Here is a 19,208-nt window from a genome sequence, read left to right as displayed (position 1 = left end):
TAAAGGGTGTTCAATAGCCCTGATTTATGCCAAAAAATCTAAAACCTCAAAAATGGAGTTAAGAGGTTTCGGCCAGACAGTGACGATATGTTTTGTAATGCCTGTCATTAAAATTGCTGCAGATAAAGATACGCAAAGTTAACTGAATTGCACTTGTTCCTGAAAAAGTATAAACGAAAAATAAAGGCAAGAAGAAAGTAAGGCTAACGTCATATCCGCTGTGGCACATTGTCCCATGCTGCTGACTGCAGTGAGATGCACTGGGTTAACGTGAACAGTAGTGACTAGGACAGGGATGAGTGGGTGGGTAATGTCGTGTAGCTAGGATGCCTTGCTGTCTGCTGATGGACAGTCCCTCTGGGACCCAGGACAGCCCACTAATGTCAGGGGAGACCCTGGCTTAAAGATTTAACCTCGGGCGAAGGGCTGTTACCACAGTGTCACAATGCTAATGTGAACTACACAGGTGGTTTGCTAGTGTGCATGTGCACAGACTTGGACGTGTTCACGTACACACACACACACACACACACACACACACACACACACACACACACACACACACACACACACACACACACACACACACACACATACACACACAAAGCTGAGTGGTTAGAGAGCCTGCCTGGGGAGCAGGATTCCCCGGTCGTCCCAGGTTCAATTCAAACTGCATGCAATCCTCTGTGGGCAGCCATAATCTGGGTGAGCCTGAAGACTGAATTTCCCCCGCGGGAGCAAGCGAGGTCTAATTATTTATTACTACACACACACACATGCACACTCGCACGCACTATACTGAACATCACCTTGACCACATGACCGAACTACATCTCCATTGCTCTGTTGTGTCAACAGTTGCGTCAATCACCTCTTCATTGTGTTAAGAAACCAGTGAGTGGAAAGAAATACTAAACGTTTGATTAATGTCTTCAATTCTCATTGCCTTTTTGTCTCGGGTACATCATTTATTTTCCCATCCATGCATGTGAAGTATTTTGTTTCCTGTGCTAAATCAGTCTACAATGTGAGATGGATGGATTGGGCGACAGATTAGTTTGAGTTTGGGTGTACACACTATTAGTAAAATTGACACAGCCGCTTGCGTGTGTGTTGTAGGTTGGCTCACAAGGGATGTGAAAGTCAAGGACAAGCTATTTATCAGAGGTTTAAAATTAATCTGAAACATTAAAAAAATGGATGGAGTTATGGAAATGGAAGTAATTAAATTGATAGATTAGACGCAGGATGGAGATTTGTGTCTTTGCTAGCGCTACGACGTGCCTATGGAGACTTGCAGTCGTAAAAATGACTTCATAATGGCACAGTATACTCTGGAAATTACAAGACTCGCACCAGATTGTTGAGAAAGGTAGCTTATTTACACATCTTTCTCTTTAGACTTTCTTTAAAGATGAATAGATCTCTAATGATTCAGTTGATGTGGCAGTAATGTAGTTATGACACTGCAGGACAGATACAGAAAAGAGATACAACTAGGAGTAAAGAGTAATAATAATAAGTAAATATTAAGCGTGTTGGACTATTAAGACTAATTTATACTGTACTAGAAGTTCGCGGCCCTTCGGGCCGCTCACGTCTAGAGATCGTGAGCGCCCGCAAAAGCGGGCGCTCACAGCTAAATTGCAGCAGTGTTCCAACTGATATGGGCATATATGGAGATCTGTATCTGTCAGTCCTTTCACACTGCCAGAGAAACATAAGCATATATGCTAATGGAGAAACATAAGCATATACAGTGTATAGTATATGCTTATGTGAGAAATATGTTTGCGTCAGCAAAATAAGCAAAATTTCATTTTGGGAGGATTGCTCCCCCAAAATTCATGTTTTGGCATGAAACGGTTGCATTTTGTGCATTTGTGGCACGCCCTGCTTCTGGGAATTCGTTGAGCATACAACCCTTGACATGTGATTCGAATTTAGTCTTGACTGGATGTTTTGTTTGTGATTTTTGGCCTTTTCTGATAAATAGGCCCCTCCCACGAACTTTGGAAGCATATTACAGGTGAACAATATGGACTATGAAAATTGTCGCTTGAATATGTTTATTGCATGGGTCCAGAGAACATGTGTACCGATTTTGGTGAGATTTGGAGGAAATATGTCGAAAAGGAGCAAAAAGTGTGTTTTGAAGAAAATTTAAAATGGCGGAAAATCTGTCCTGATGCAAATGGGTGTGGCCTATGTGGGGACATGTGTCATGACCCAAGGATTCCTGGGGAAAATACATTTTGATTTTCCGACCTATGGTTAAAGAGTTATAGGGCAAAATGTGAAGTGGGCTGTTATAGCACCACCATGAGGCTGACCGTAATTATTATGAATCTCCCCTCTAAGTTATGCATTTTGAAAACATGACATTTACTTTATTACTATTCAAACCCCTCAGGTACAGGAAAGCTTGCTCTGTGTTGGCTTGGTGTGTTAAAATAAGGTATGATGTTAATGCGCAAGAGCGACAGGTAAATGCCACTAATGTAGATTTTGAAGTGAAGCACACCGCCAGAGTTCTATATCTATGTATCTATGTGTCTGTCTATCTATGTATGTATGTATCTATCTAGCTACTGGGCAAAATGTGTAGGAACAGTGTCCAAAAATGTGTTAGAAAAAATTTGAGGGTTCCTGATATGAACAGAACCACTGTTCCATGGTGTATTCCTAGCAGCATGTAAAACAAAAGCACCTGATGGAGTTACAGTTGATTGCATTTATTTCCTATGCAATCAATCAATCAATCAATCAATCTCTCTGGAAGAAGTTGCACGTGACTTCTGCAGCAGCACTGAGGCGCTCCAACGACCACTCTGACAAGCTAAATGATGGGTGCAGTAAATGTATGTGTCTGCATACAGCCCAATGAGCCCATAATATTAACATCGTAACAGTGCCCGTCATTTCAGCTGATATGGTAGCCCAAATTACCTGAAAACTGCTAATCAAGAAAATGTGTGACAGCTGTTTCAAAAGCTGTAGGATCAAAACGAATTTATTTTATTACATAAATTTAACTTAAACATGTTGACAACAGTCCTTATTAATCATAAAAACAAATTCAGTATCACACATTGCTTTTTCTTAGTTTCCTAGGCCAATTACCAAAAAGCGGACCAAATTACCTGACTTCTTTTCAGATTCTAATGAGCTAATGTTAACCCTCACCCTCACTTCAACTGTTCTCTGTCTCACAGTTGAGAGCTCAACTGGGGCCCCCTGATGGCCATGTTGGTTAAAAAATAAAATAATAATAATAATCTCATGAGGCCCCCAGGCTGTGAGGGGGCCCCAGGCGGCTGCCTATTTTGCCTCTATGGGCTGCACGGCCCTGCTTCACCCTATACTTTGCGCTTCCAAAAAGTGTCCCAATTTACCTGACTTCACCCTATTGTTTTACAGCGTAGCCTACTTTGCGCTTCATTGCAGAGCTCCTGCTGTACAGTCTCTGAGTCTCAGTCTTCATTTGGATCAACAGATTTACAATCTTTTCTTTCTTGCACAAACATGTGATTTATAGGGGAGCTTTAGCAACACAGAGGATATACAGCTCGTTTTATGTTGACAGCACGGCACTCACAGCAGGCAGCGGCTTGAAAAAAAAAGAGAGAGAGAAAAAAAACTTTCACTCTCTTGCTTGGACAGAACGGGAGACAAACACACATCAGCTGATCTTCACGCAGATAACATCTCGATGTGCGTCTTGCGCGAGGCGTTGTGAGCTTGCAGATCTGCTCTCCAGAATTACGTCAGAAGTTGAACTCTCTCTCTCTGAAATACGATTCTCTCTCTCGCGCTCTCTTTCTCTCTCTCTATTCGGTAACACTTCCCAACGTTAGGTATCAAGTAAAAGTACAAAAGTATTGCTACCAACATACCATGCTTGTTAACGGACTACACAAACACACACGCGTGTCTGGTCAAACATCGCATGCATAATCTACTCTTTATGGAGGGAAGCAATGTTTTGTTGAGAACATGGAGAACTGACACACACACGCGTGGCTTAAATAAGTCATTTTTCTGCTGTAAGCTGCATTTTTAAGGTTGTCATTGCAGAAAGGGTAAAGTAGAAGGTTTAAAACACGCTATTCCTATCATATTCCAATGGCAGTGTGTGTCCCTGTGTAGTGTTTGGTGTGAAGCAGAACAGCTCCGCTCTGTCTCTCTACTCTCTCTACTCTCCACCCCCCCATCCTCCCCCCATCTCTGTTGCTTGCAGGCAGTTACTTAGTTGGAGTGCGTTGTGTTTACGCCCATATGGGACGCAAATCGCGTCGCCGGTCAACGTTGGATCATTCCGTCAGGAGTGGCTGCTCTGCGTGAGGCACATTTTGTTAAATTGAAATAAATGCGGTTCAAAGAGTGGCATGTTTACAATGTGGACATTTTAAAATTTTCACGTTTGTTCGACGTGGTGGCTATGTTTGTGAGAGGTGTTTGTGGGAATATGTAGCTAAACATTCTGGTTTAGGATTGCCTCCAAGTGCTCCGATATAGATGCTTGATTGATGAACCAAGCCAACACTCAAGCTCAAAAAGCAACACGTTATGAGCTTGTAGATTGGCTAATTACGGCAAAAAGATTTTGTATAGAGTGGAAAAAGGAGTGTGTCTCGTTTAGGGCCCTGGGGGACTCTGGTCAATGAAGTATGGTACTGTATATGGTTTAAGCTAAGAACAAACACATAGTCAGTCTACTCTTTATTGTGATTTAAAAGAAGATTAGAGACCCAAAACAGTACTATTCCCTCTTTGAATCTAGTACTCTTGTTCTAGCTCCAATTTGGTCTGGTCTTGTTGACTGATCAGTATATCTCCACCCTCTCATTTGAGTCCCTGCATTCATGTTACTTTCTTGTAAACTGTGTTGTTGCGCTTGGTGACTTTGTCATAGTTTGTGGTCTGTGAATGTGTTATTGACATCCGTGTAGGCCATCTCTGAGACTGCTTTTACTCCTCCCTGTTCGGTCTGACAGCACAGATTTCCTAGCATCACTTTCCCACAAATAGGAATTTCTTGTGGCCAAAATATTGCTCAAGGCTGAAAATATGTGCAATGACGAACGGTAAACATGTTACATTCAAGTGTTTCACCACCTCTCCTCAGTCTTTTCTTTTCTTTCTATCTCTTTCTCTCTCTCTTTCTCTCTCACTCTCTCTCTCTCTCTCTCTCTCTCTCTCTCTCTCTCTCTCTCGACGGCCTTCTTCCACTTTTTGCTCCTTATTGTTGTATATGTGCAGGGACATGCAGTGAATGTTAGAGAGGCAGGGGCTGAATTTTCTAAAAGGGCCTTTTGGTGGAAATATCAAAAATAGCAAATTTCGGTACTTGAAACCACATTAAACTAAGTATAATCAAGTGAATACTGCATATGTGGCGTAACGGCATGGATTTCTACACAGAGAGGGCAATTCTTTCAACATAAGATGCTGCATTCAAGTTCATGAGAGTTTGGATGAGGTAATTCTCATAAATGCTGCCTTCAGGTATGGCATGGAAAGAGGGCATTTGCACTTCATAGTAAAAACTGCATTCATATTCTGGAGAGGGCACTTTTTACAGACAGATATAAGGGCAGGGGCTCAAGCCCACTTTGATGTCTATGTGTGCACGTGCCTGTATTATGTGTTTATTATGGAGCTATGTTTTTGGGCTGCTGCTGAGTATGTGATCACCTCTGGCCAAACTTCAAGGAATGTAGGTAGTTGGTCATTAGCATAATTTCCCAGAGGCGCACTGAGCTTAATTATCAACACGACTTGCCCAGACTACAGCACAGCTCATCACATTAGGATCGAGTCCCTGCTGTTTATGCCCACATCCCGGCTGACTTGCATACCGTATCCTACCTGGAAGCACATAGCTAGCTTGCACATCCCGACTCCAAAGAACTACCTTTATCTCACTTGGGGGAGGGGTTGAAATAAAACAACTAATGCTTGGATTATAGCAAATACATGAAATGCAACACGTTCAGGAGCAAAAGATATCACAAAATTATTTTGTCATTCTTTTGTATTTTATTTCCATCAGACCTAATTAGTAGGCATATGCAGATACAATAAGCGATTGAAGTGCCATTGGAGATCCTTTTGGCATTCCTCTTTCCACTGTCTCTCCTTTTTTTTTTGTAATTTAAAAAACATGAACCGTGATAAAAACATATTATTATTCCCATTGTGGTCCTTGCTGTTGAAATATTATTGTGGCCTCCCCATTGGTTGGTTAGTTAGGTAAGTAACAATGTGTGCAGTTTGAGATGCCAGAATCAGGCTTGTGAAATTTGTTGGCTGGAGGTGGTAATTCTGTTTCATGATGTAATGAGTAATTACAAATATATAACCCCCTAGTAATGGCCAGTCTCAAGGTGCAAGGGCAAGATCCCAGAACAAGTCAAGCACATAACGATCTTTGGCTTTTGAATAGCAGAGCACAAACCAGGCATAGCCCTTTTTATGACGAAAATGTTCAAAGTTTTGGTTTATACAATAGGCCTATGTCTTCTGTATGTACTGTATAGTATGCGTGTTAGCCTCTGTATATGTCGAGGGACTGTAACTTTGAATCATTTACATCCGTCTGCTTAAATATGTCCTTTTATTATCTTTCTGTCCAGAGAGTTGTAACACCTGGAGCTAGACACACTGACCAAATCTGGAATCACACACTGTAACCTGCATGTCCCACTCTGCATGCACAAAGCACAATGTTTGTTTGAAGTCAGGAGAATAAAGAACGCTGTAAAGCAAATCTCCCTGAGAAAAACTGTAGTTTTGATGTATAGCTTTGGGCCTGCATGTGTAATTAAGCAATATTTCTTTGCTTTTTCCAGCATATGGTTGGTGTCCCTGTGTTTCATCACTGCCAAACAGTGGCAACACAAACAAATGAGCTGTGTGTGCGTGCGTGTGCGTGCGTGCGTGCGTGTGTGTGTGTGTTTGCGCGTGCGTGCGTGCGTGTGTGTGTGTGCGTGCGTGCGTGCGTGCGTGCGTGCGTGCGTGCGTGCGTGCGTGCGTGCGTGCGTGCGTGCGTGCGTGCGTGCGTGCGTGCGTGCGTGTGTGTGTGTGTGTGTGTGTGTGCATATGTGTGTGCATGTGAGTGTAAATCATGATTTATTGTACATGTTTACTTGTTGTTTGTTCACATTTGGCTGAGAACTTTGCCTGCACACAGACAGACATTAACCTCAGCAGAAGTGGAAGCAACACAATGTTTTTGCTGAGGCAGTGCCTTTGTTGTTCAGTTAGCGTGACATCAAACAGGTAAAGGATTATGTAAGCTTCGTGTTTGTGTAATAGAGAAAGCTGCATGGCTGCCGTGTAATGTATGGGTCCTTTCATCTGCCTTTTGAAGTTGAAACAGTCGCTGCAGATACAATCCCAATTTGGACTGCGGCCAAGTGCATACTTCCAGTTCCTCAGGAATGAGGATGCTGGTAACAGGTGCTAGTAACACCCTGTGTGTCCATTGCAGCTCTGTGATACGAGTGAGTGTCTGCCTGCTACACAGTGTTGAATTAGTCTTGTCCCCCGCGCCCCCGCCGCCACATATCTTTTCTGAGCAGGGGTCACGCCTCTCACGCAAACGGACATGCATAATGCCAAAACCCCCCAAGTTCATACCTTGCCAACACTTTAGTGTCTCAACAGAGTGTTTTAACAAAGAAACGAGCCTGTATGCATAGACCTGTGTATACAGTAGGTGTTGAGCGACGTGCACGTGACGTCTCTAGATAAGCGACCCCCCAAACATTGAATCACCAATTCACCACTGCTGCTACTGTACATATCTCTTCTTCTTGTCCCATGCGGTGACACTGGCTAGGATTGACACAATCTTGTAGGTCAGAGTTAATATGCAGGGCAACAACATGAGTGCATTCTAAATGGGAAACTTGTAATACATTTGTCTTTCCCCTCTGCTACTTACATCCCCCTTGACTACAAGGCTTGAATATGTGATAGCCGCCTTCCTTATCAAATGTCTTTGATCAGGTCAAACAGTGAGACAGTTCTCTTGAAGTGAGCTGTTCTCCCATGTAAATTGTCCCTCTGATTGCTAATACAATCCTCCTTCAGATCACACAAATTGGCACACATACTGTTTCTGATATCTCAGTCTGGAGTCATGTGATGAACACAATTCAGTTGTTTTCTTATTCCCTTCATATTGGGCAAGATTGCCAAAGGTTTCCATCCAAAGTTTGTGGCAGGGGCCTATTTTATAATAAATGGTAACAAACAGAGATTCAGAGAGAGAGGATTTTCGGTTCTGGAAATCAGCTGGTCTGACCAGATTCCCACTCTGCACAAACCATCGCTTGGTCATTCCCAAGTCCAAAGCACAGGACAGTCAGACAACTCAGAGAGACATACAGTACAGACACACAGGTTTCTGCAGTTTATTGATAGATCTACGGTATGTGTATGTACATTTTCACAATGTGCATAATGTCGTGATATTCAAAGAGTCATAATAATATTATGCGCGGTGTGCCAAGTGATAATAATCTGCATTTGATGCACAGTGGTAAAGAAAGGGAACTGACTGGTTACTCCATGCCTCGCCTGAGCAGAAATGAGATACTGTAGACCTGTGCGGAGGGAAGCCATCCATTTCCACTGCAATCTAATTCAAGTCTCCCATTGCTAATGCTAACAGAGTTATAGCAGTCAGTAGAGTAGAGTGGTAATAGAGTTTGATCCAAAGCAGAAGTCGCGGTGTGGTAATGAATGGCGCCTATGGACTCCCAGGATGGCCTATCTAATGAACAACTTCCATGGAGCATGTAGGGAAATGTTGGATTACCAGATAAGTACAGTAGGGATAATGGGATATCAATGAGATACGTCTGATCAAAACTGAAGGCTGGTGTATAGGTCAGGAACCCCTGACATCCCTCGTTAGGAAAATTAACATCGTTTTGACAGTTCTGTTGATGTGTACTGTATGAGCATAATGATGTTTCTTATTTATTAATTATGTATTAAAATGTGTAGAAGTAGTGTGTGTGTGTGTGTGTGAGTGTGTGTGTTGTGTGTGTGTGTGTGTGTGTGTGTGTGTTTGTGTGAGCGTGCGTGCGTGCCTGCGTGTGTGCGTGCATGCGTGCATGCGTGCCTGCGTGCGTGGGTGGGTGTGTGGGTGTGTGTGCGTGCGTGCGTGCGTGGGTGTGTGTGAAGGTGTGTGTGAAGGTGTGCATTCCTATACAGTATGTGTGTGCATGCCATGCCCACACATGGTGAGTGCATGAGGCCTTTTCGCAGCCTTATGTGATTGTGATTGTAAGGAGCGATGGAAGCCAGAAGTGAATTGATGCACTGTCACGCATGGTTGCCAGCTCATCACACACCTACTTGCCACACATACACTACACCTACCTGCCACACATACACTTTCAATCTCTTTCTCATTCCTGTGTAACTTCAGTGCAACTGTGTATCACCAATCTCTGAGTGTGACTTTCCATGTCTTGCTAAATCACAGAGAGGTGGGCAGTCAAGGGAGGCCAGAGGAAAGTGAACCGAGTCTTATTTAGGTAAAGGTCTGTCAACTTCAGCAAGTAGCACACCATTCTCTTTTCTTTTTTTGTCAATTTGTTCTGTGCTTCCATGGTGACACACGTACACACACACGCACACTCACGCACGCGCACGCACGCACTCACTCACTCACTCACGCACGCACGCACGCACGCACGCACACACACACACACACACACACACACACACACACACACACACACACACACACACACACACACACACACACACAACCCCACACACACACAACCCCACACACAGGTATTAGCCATTCATTACTGCACACAAAGCCATCCAAAGCTCCACAGCAACCTGTGAAAATAGCTGAAACTGATAAACAATGAAATCTATAGTGCACTTGAAAGCTCCTGGTTGCTACGCCTTTCAGAATCAACATTTTACTCCCTGAGTCAAAGGTCTAAGTACACTTGAAAGCTGCTGGAGGGTGCATTCACAAAAGCTGTCAGTCAAATGTAATTATACTCACTATTGTGAGTAATTTGACTGTTTTTGGGTCCTTGATTTTCTTTTTGTCGTGTACTGAGACAATGGGAGAAAACATATTTTGACAAAATTCAGCTTGCCGTCGGCATGTCATGCTAGTGTAAACACTCGGATATTGCTTTAACAGTGTGACAGTGGTGAATTGATAGAGCGTATTTGTTCTGAGGGCGATTTACCATCATTAACTTCACGTTGATTGTGCTGTTGTTGCGTGCAGGCAGAGATGATGAGGCAAAAAACTGATGTAGCTGTTGTGCCTTCAACCAATCACCATTTGTCTTTGTTCGATTACAATTGATTTAATTGTATCCAGTTATATATAATCTGAAACAACAAAAACATCAGCAGACATTGAGTTGTTATATGCTCACATTAGATTAGGTTGCAATGGAATAGGTAAAACCTGAGTAGCAAATCATTTAATAACAGACTATGAACGAAGCATTACAGGTGAAGGGCAATAATGCCATTGCAACTGCTTCATTCTGTTGGCACAATCAGTACAGTATCCAGGCGTATCAGTGTGCCATTGTTGCTTTCACAATATTTTCTGTCTACAAATGCCTGACTTTTCTGTGGGTATGAATAGGAGAGATTTCAAAATGGATTTGTGGCAAGTTGGCTAACTTGAATATCCCCCTCCCACCCTTACACAGTGTCTTGTTGAGCCATTATAATAGCCTTTTGGACTCAGCAGGTCTCAGTCATCCCACCTGATTTGGGTTAGATATGCAGTCTATCCACACCTCTCTTCCTCCCCTTCCCCTGATCTGAGCGCCCATAATGCATGCTGTTGATTGGGGCTTGGAATCTGAGTACACCACTACACTGTGGATATTAGGAGGCAAGAGGGAGATGATGGAGACGATGAATGCTTTTTAAGTGCCCAGTGGCTATTGTGTAGACAGCTCTTTAAACCCCCCCATAATTGCATTTTAATGGCAATTCCTTGTAGCTAACAGCTTTTATTAGTGCTACCTGTCACCCAACACTGGTTTTAACACTTCCATGTTCTGAACAGCGTTGGCTGTCCAGACTAAGACTCTGAGACACAATTACCTGTAGCGGTTTACTGTAGGTAATGCTCTGTAAATTATTCAGCAGGTGTTCGGGGTTTTCTTGTGACTCCTCTGCATTTGCAGTTCATTTTACAACACCGCCAACTGCCTTTTGTTGCTACTGAATATTACTTCTTTCATAGCATCTCAGCAGCTCATGAATATCTCCTTCAGTCACCACTACAGTACATTATGTTGGTAAGTTATGTCAATAAATATGTGTTCACTGCACATGGACATGGGTCCATCCATGTACATGGGTCTATACATTTGTGTCCCGGTAGCTCAATTGGTAGAGCTCTCAACTTTGGACCACAAGGTCATGGGTTCATTCCCGGACCCCGCCAACCCAGCATATGAGTAGTGTGGCTTGGGTGCGTCAAAATGTGCAGTAATTACAGGGAGCTGATGTTAGGGTTCTGTGCATTGAAACAGGGATAGACCGCATTCTTGGCTGATATCGACAATAAGCCTCTCCCGACTTTACATGGACAAGGATGCACATAGACAGGCATGCATATACACACACACACACACACACACACTGGATGCATGAGTAATGAATCCTTTGAGGTGGCCCTGCCTGGTGAATCATGGGGTTGTCTTTCACCATCCCTTCCATACGTCATAGGCTTGTTCTTTTGTTACCATTCTGAGTGTAGACTGAACTAGAAAGTAGACATTAGACTCCATTACTAGGCATAAACAGAAATGTGCAAAACTTGCAATGTGTTGGTGATGAGTGAGCACAAAGATAATTTCATCCAGTGTAGTCAGACTACTAGCCTGACACTCAGCCTGAATTGACATTTCGTTTCACTCCCCAAAACAAAAATTTAAAGGGGTGTGGCTAGCGATTCAGGGTCTGGACCAGGCTACAGACATACTGTATTTGAGATAGATGGGATTTGATATACGTACGGGCATACGGGCTGCCAGTTTGACACCCCTGTAAATATCATTATGATTACTATGGGAATGTAGCACTATTTAACAATCATTTTTAACTACAATTATTTTATCAAAATAATTTCTCTTACACCCCCTTTAATTAAGATTAAGAATTTGAAGGTCTATATAAAGTCGAAGCCTTTGATAATTCAACAGCTCCCATTAACAGTGGGATAGAGCTTATCAACCTGAGCTACACAGCACTTATCAGATCTAGACGACAACTACCCACTGTAGCCGCCTCTTTATCCAGCACTCACCCTGCTCTCCTGCCTCTTGTTTCAGACCATTGCCTTCATTTCATCTCTGCATCGATTATTTTGGGGGAATCTGCTGTGTTGTTCATTATTTAGCCATTCCGAGAGGTTAGTGTGGACATTTGTTTTAAACACCATCATCTCTGTGAGGGAGGGGAGGAGATGGGAGGGGCCTTGAAGCCTGTGTCTTTGTGTGCCTTCCACAGAAGCCAACAGTAGTTTGATAAAAGGAGGTCATTAAAGTGTCATTAGCAGTGGTACTACTCCAGCCATGCCCCTGCAGATAATACATGGAGCCATTCTAACAGCAGGCCTGGACATTGGCATGAGGAGCATACGGTTTATTTCATACTTAATAACGTGACTGTCTGTGTGGATTGAAGAAAAAAAACACCATTTCATCTGAAAAAACATTATTATATGAATATGAATATATATCTATGAATTAACCTTAATACTCTAGAGTCAGGCATAACGACATCGGTGAACTGCATGGAATGACACCAGGGCATGCTAGTCCAGAGATTTGCTCTGCTCAGTGCCATGTTTTGCTTTTTCTAATTCAAATTCTCTTCCCATGCTTCTCTTTTTTCCTTTGTACTTACTACACCTCTTCCTGTTTTCTTTTCTTCTCCTGCAGTCTATCCTGAAGGTCCCAAAGTTAGAACAGAACATCAAACACAACCCCCACCCAACACACATAGCCTACTTGTTTTGGCAGAATAATTCACTTCCTCGACTTATCATTGATTTAATACTTAATACAGTTACAGCATTTTCTCTTCCCACTTGAGTGCTGCCCTTGAAATCGGGGAAGTTGATGATGCCTGGAATCAATTAAGCACACAGCGTAACAAAAATATGTGTTTGTTGTGCTCTGTAGACAGCAGCTCACAACCACAAGTCTATGCTTAATTAAACCCTATCCCACCCTCATACAGTATGACACCTGGGCCTGGCATTGTAAGGGAAATCATCAGCTCAGGATGAATAAGAGCAGCAATGATACTCTGTAGCTGCAGAGTCGATAAACGCTTGGCAGCAACTGCTGGCAGACTTGACTCAATTTGTAAAAGTGAGCCACTTTCTGACTGCATAGGCACAGAGGATACTGTCTGGGAGAGCTGATCACCACAGAACTGCCAAGCAGGCTTTCATTTTGGGAATGAGGAGCGCTAATGGATTTCTGGACACACTATTCACTTTCCTCCTGGCAGTTACAGGTCATCAGCGCTTCCCTTTTTTTTACTTAATGCACAAAACCCCTATTCCTCCATCATCTGCTGACTTGTGGAATGATCAGTGTTGTGATTTATTTTCGCATATGTCTGAGGACAATACATTTTCAGCTTGAATATATTGAGAGTGCAAATGGAGATGAACACCGGTGAAGCGCCCTAAATTATAGCTCTACTTCACTCTTGTCAGAATGCCTGAAATGCAACTCCTCTACTGCCATCAAGTGGCCCTGAGTAATTATGGCAGAAAAGAAAACTACTGTAGACTGTGATCTGATCCCAGGTACCAGACAGATCCATGAACAGTTAAATCTCCAACTTTATCTTCTACAGTATGTAATTAGCATGAACATTTGTTTTTAGCTCTACAAGGGTTTTCAACAGGGGGTCCGGGACCCCTAGGGGGTCTTCAGAGTTACTACAGGGGGTCCTCCAAATTTTTGTGAGATAGAAACTTGTTTTTTCCCCCTTTTTTATATTAACCACTTGAGCCCTAGCGTCCATATTCTGAGAACTTTAGCCAAAAATAGCAGATCTACAAGCTCACAATGCCTCGCAGTTCGGCTATTTTTGGCAAAGAGCTTTGGAGGGGAAAAGAGCAGATTAAGTACAGTGAAAGGTCAAGTTTATTAAGTATTGACGGTTCAAGTAGTTAAATATCTGAAAACACACATTGACATGAATCCAAAATACACTCATGATTGTGCTGTCAAATGATGAAACTATTTGGAATCTCTGAAAAGGTTGTGTGAGGTCCCTGCTTCATATCTCGCTCAACTAAGGGGTCCTTGGCCTGCAAACGTTGAAGACCCCTGCTCTACAAAGATGTTCATCTCTGTGTTTTTGAATTAACCTTTTCATCGAAAGTCTGTGTTTTGTTCCATGTGACTAAGTTTCGTTTCTGTTTGTCCCCACAGTTTTCATCATGGGTTCCGGGCTGCTGGTGTATCCCTTTGGCCTAAACTCCACACTGGTTAGGTCCTTCTGCGGGCACTCAGACATCTACTACGCTGGCGACTGCCAGATCGGCTGGGGCTACATGCTGGCAATTGTAGGAGTCATGCTGACCCTCTTTCTGCCCTTCTTTGCGAAATATGCACCAAAGGAGCAGCTGTCACCCACTCCTCTGCCCACTCTCTTATAGTGCACTGGATTGATCGCTGGTATGGCTCTCGACTACTACTTTATCTTTGATGTCATAGAGAGAGAACTCACGCCTACCTTTGTTCTTATCCGGATGCTGTTTGAGAAGAAACTCCACTCTGTCATTACTGACCCAACACGGAACATGTACCATCTCCCTTCACCAAAAGCTTTTTTTTTTATCTGAATAATATCATTTGAACGAAAACATGTTTTGTGATATAACACAATAAAGGGCTTCTTCACCAAGCACTTTAAATATGACGATAACTAATTTTATACCATTCAACATTGTCTTTGTTATAGTTGTGGTGTGGACTCTGCCATCCATTTGAGATTTAAACATGATATCTTTATAGTTATAATGCTTGGTGTGAACTGCCCTTAACTCACAATTTTGATCTTAAACATGATTATAATTTTTGGAAAATCTGATTGAAAAAGGAGCGCTCGTTTTCCACTGCTCGGCGGTGTCTCACATGGTTCAAGTCCGCTTGAGACGGCGCGGTCCGACTTCCTCTCCGACGATGGGGTTGGAGTAGTAGGAAACGCGGAGGCTTCTGGAAAGCCCCGGCCGGGCCTACGGTGCCGCGGAGGCTCCCGTGAAGTAGCTGTGAGCATAAGCATAGTGCCCCGTTTCCCAGCTGGCTGCCGCGGGGACTGGGAGCTGCAGGGACGTCAAATGTTTATCCCCACACATTAATAAAATAATCACAACATATGATAAGATTATTTATTTTATTCTGAATGACGTTTGAATCCATTTTCGGACATGGAAGCAGGCAAGAAGCGTTCCTGCTAGCGTAGCTCCCTGTCTGCTTTGTTTGTTGTTGTCAGGTGGGGACATCAAAGCCAGGTGGGGACCAAAGCCACCGCTTGCCCCGCCTCGTGCCAAAAAACGAGCACACCTTTTCCAATCCTACAGCCATTTCAATCTTACTGTGACATATACATTATAGACACACACATCCAGTATATATATATAAATAACACATACTGACTGCATAACCCCCATTTCACAAGCAAATTCATATAAACATCACTACACCAATTTTTCATGTTTAAAATTCGAAACGCCTCATTACTACATACTATGCATATTGAACTGTCTACAGTGGGCAGTAAGAGTGGTCAACGTGTGTAACATTCCAAAACAGCCAGGATGTTTGTCTGCATAAAGAGAGTGACATGAGAATTGTGAATTACCTGGCAGTCCAAGAGACTATCCATTGAAAGAAATAGAGAGAACCTCCCAAGATGGCGCCACCTGTCCATTGAACTCCATTGAACTGTTCCTCAAGCTATTATAGAAGGTGTTATACAAGGGCATCTTCAATCAATATATATGGCTTTGTAAGTGATTTTTAAGATCTTTTGAGACAAAGCATGGCCCCAAACTGAAAAAGCGAATGGAGTGGGAGCCACAGATGTCAGAAGTTGTACTGTAGCAACTGATGACTATGATCTATTGTGCTGAGTTTGGAATGTAAATAGGATATGGATAAGGTTTGGTTCACAAGTTGGACATAAAATAAATAACACACTGGAACAATGGACATCTCTCTTTAAAGGATTTGGGAACATTTAAGGATCAACGGAGGATTTTGGATACTCTGACTTTGATCTTTGATAATAATAAAACATTGAAACATCTCACAAGGTGTTCAGAAGAAGTGTGTCACCAGTAACTGTAGTAGCGAAAAGGACCCTGTACACACAGCCTTTGAGATGACCGGGAGTCTTATCTTAACAAGGAAGTGCATTGTAACGAAAAACCATGGTCGTCTAACGTAGAGATTTCAAAGCAATGTTGTAATAAATTTCAACCTGGGATACTGCTTCCTTTTGTCAAACCTTCCCGATGTCTTAGTGTAATGATTTGCTTGTTTAACCTAAGTATTATTATTTTTGGTGTTTTCACCACATAATGCTAAACACTCTAATTCAGGAAGAAGAAAAAAATGATCAGGCAAAAGGCAAGTGGTATAGCAATTGTCAAAATGCATGTTAACTTGGGGTTTGTTATTGGTGGAACAATTGATCTAGATTTTAAATATCTGACCATACCAACTTGTGCCTTTTAACAGAACCAAGAAAGTAATTTAATACTACTATCAGGTTACCACCTACTTCTGCTGAAAAAAACTGTGGATCCTATTATGTAAAGTGTTTGATTTTGTCTAAATCCTTTAGATTATTTTTCCTCTGTGGAAATGGTCAAGTGTTTCTCCTGTACTTTGGTGTGTTACGGAAAGTATGATCTCGTGAAATGTTCAGGGAGAAAAAAAAGCAGGCGTCTTCAAATCCTTTAAATGATGGCAGAGATAAAGAAAGCAATGTACTTATGTTCAGCCATGACTTGACACATATTGCCAATTACCAAGAAGAGGTAAATCACTGTAATAGTTAAAGTAAAAGGTTGTGACATGCCACTAATGCATCCCTGGATTATATGATTTGGAATTTGAGTGGCTGCATTGAGAGCTGCACACATTGAACGTAGCCTGCAGTTACCTATGTTGAGCTGACACATTATTCCCATGAAACGCCACTTAAAGTAATAAGCTCATGAGATAAAGTAATGTGTTAGTGTATTTTCATCAACCTTCAACTGCTCTTAAAAGGTTTTCTATTCCATCCCCGTCATGGTCCAAAGAGAAAATGTGTATTTTCCCATGTAGTCTCCCTGTACACTGCCAGTTTCCTCAATCTGGGTTCCTTCGTCCTGTGTTTGTTGTGTGTATTAGTATCTGAATGGTTTCAACGTTAAAGATTCATTGAACTCACATTGAACATTTAAGTTGCCATTTTGCCAATATGAAATGTCGTGAAAAATGACTGTAATTATGTTGACATATTTTTGCAAAATAAAACAAGGGAAAGTGATGGATGTATGTATTGTATTGGACCTCATGCTGTGGTTGATTTTGGTAATGACTGATATATTACACTGGACTTATTCTGGCAGTTTGCAGACCCATGGTGTCTCAGCACTGGTGAAACCCGTTTTTAGTAGATTCCACATATTAGGTTTTATATTGTGATGTTTGATTGTAAATAAATTATTGTGCGTGATCTCACTTTTCATCCTGAACTGACCCGTTTTTCAAAAATATATTTTGAGATATTACCTCATCAATGTATTCGCTTTACCTGAATTACCATCTTAACAATGTATGTTTGTTCTGTGAATTTTCTTTGTAATAAAATATTTCATAGTTGCCAAAAGAGTAATTTTATTTTCAAAGGTTTTCTTTAAAATAGTTTATGTATGGATCTGTATCACTCAGTGTCTGTGTGTGTGTGTGTGTGTGTGTGTGTGTGTGTGTGTGTGTGTGTGTGTGTGTGTGTGTGTGTGTGTGTGTGTGTGTGTGTGTGTGTGTGTGTGTGTGTGTGTGTGTGTGTGTGTGTGTGTGTGTGTGTGTGTGTGTGTGTGTGTATTGAACCATTGCCCTAAACATGAAACGTTGTTTTAGGTAGAAATAAGCACCTGAGAGGAAGTGGACGACTAGGAAGGTGGAGGACGAGCCAAGCCGACTTCCTGTTTCTACACAAAAAAGGAGGTGGTGCCCAACATTCTTGTTGTTTGCATAGCTTTTGGAAGACTGCTCTAAATTTAAATTTAAAAATATGAACATACACATCTGTGTAAAGAGAAATAGATACTGCAATAAATGCACATTACTGCACATTTGGTGAACAAAATCTCTCATAAGAACTGGCATAGTTTGTGATCATGTTTTTCCCAGGATGGCTGGGGAAGACTTCAGCTCAAACGACATATGATTGGCTGATACAGAGGGGAAGGGAGCATTCATTTTTAATTCATGTGATAAAAGATTCTGTCCACCACGACCATACAATAGAGATAGACATCCCTTCCCTATAAGCAAGAGCACTAGGAGACCACTACTGCACCATTGACAGCCTGAGATTGTAATTCTGTAACCTCAAAACATTATTAATAATACTAAAGTTATTTACATTCACAATAAATAAAGCAAGTTAAACTAGGTAAGTCGAGGCACTCGGTTGGCGCAGTGTTAAAGGACAACTTTGTTTTTTTACAACAAGGGTTCATATTTTACATAGTCATTAGAGAAAAGAAAAGATGAGTGTTGAAATGTTTTATTTACTTCTTTCTATTGTTTTAGTGATTTTAACAATTTTGATTTGAATGCATGCCCCCAGGTTGGGGCATTTCTGGCTTATTGTGTCTAAAAGCGACATAGCCACTTGTACGCATGCCTCCACCCATTGAAATCAAAATACTAAAATAGCTAAAACAATAGAAAGCAGAAAAATGAAAACATTTTAACACTCATCTTTTCTTTTCTCTAATTACGATCTAAAATATAAACCCTTGTTGTAAAAAAACAAACTTGTCCTTTAAAGTCCCTGCCCACCAGCCACCACACAGAGGTTGTGGGTTCGAATCCACCATGGTGCATCCGGCTTTCTCGGGCATCTATGCGAACACAAGGGTGGGGAGGGTT

The 19,208-nt window shown here is 42.0% G+C and overlaps 1 protein-coding gene across 1 annotated transcript in view; it reads left to right on the top strand.

The window, feature by feature from the left end:
- Positions 1-14,713, top strand: part of lhfpl7 (LHFPL tetraspan subfamily member 7) — a gene marked incomplete at both ends in the record, with an annotated part of 126,335 nt that extends 111,622 nt beyond the window's left edge. Inside the window, one exon of the mRNA XM_080748951.1 lies at positions 14,487-14,713. Within this exon, the coding sequence (XP_080605077.1) occupies positions 14,487-14,713 (227 nt within the window). The remainder of the gene's footprint in view (positions 1-14,486) is intronic.
- Between the last annotated feature and the right edge of the window lie 4,495 nt (positions 14,714-19,208).

The sequence above is a fragment of the Nannobrachium achirus genome, assembly GCF_963921795.1.
Source record: "Nannobrachium achirus genome assembly, chromosome: 19".
Taxonomy (NCBI): domain Eukaryota; kingdom Metazoa; phylum Chordata; class Actinopteri; order Myctophiformes; family Myctophidae; genus Nannobrachium; species Nannobrachium achirus.
Note: the sequence above shows the minus strand (reverse complement) of the source record. Positions and strands in the feature narration are given on the sequence as shown.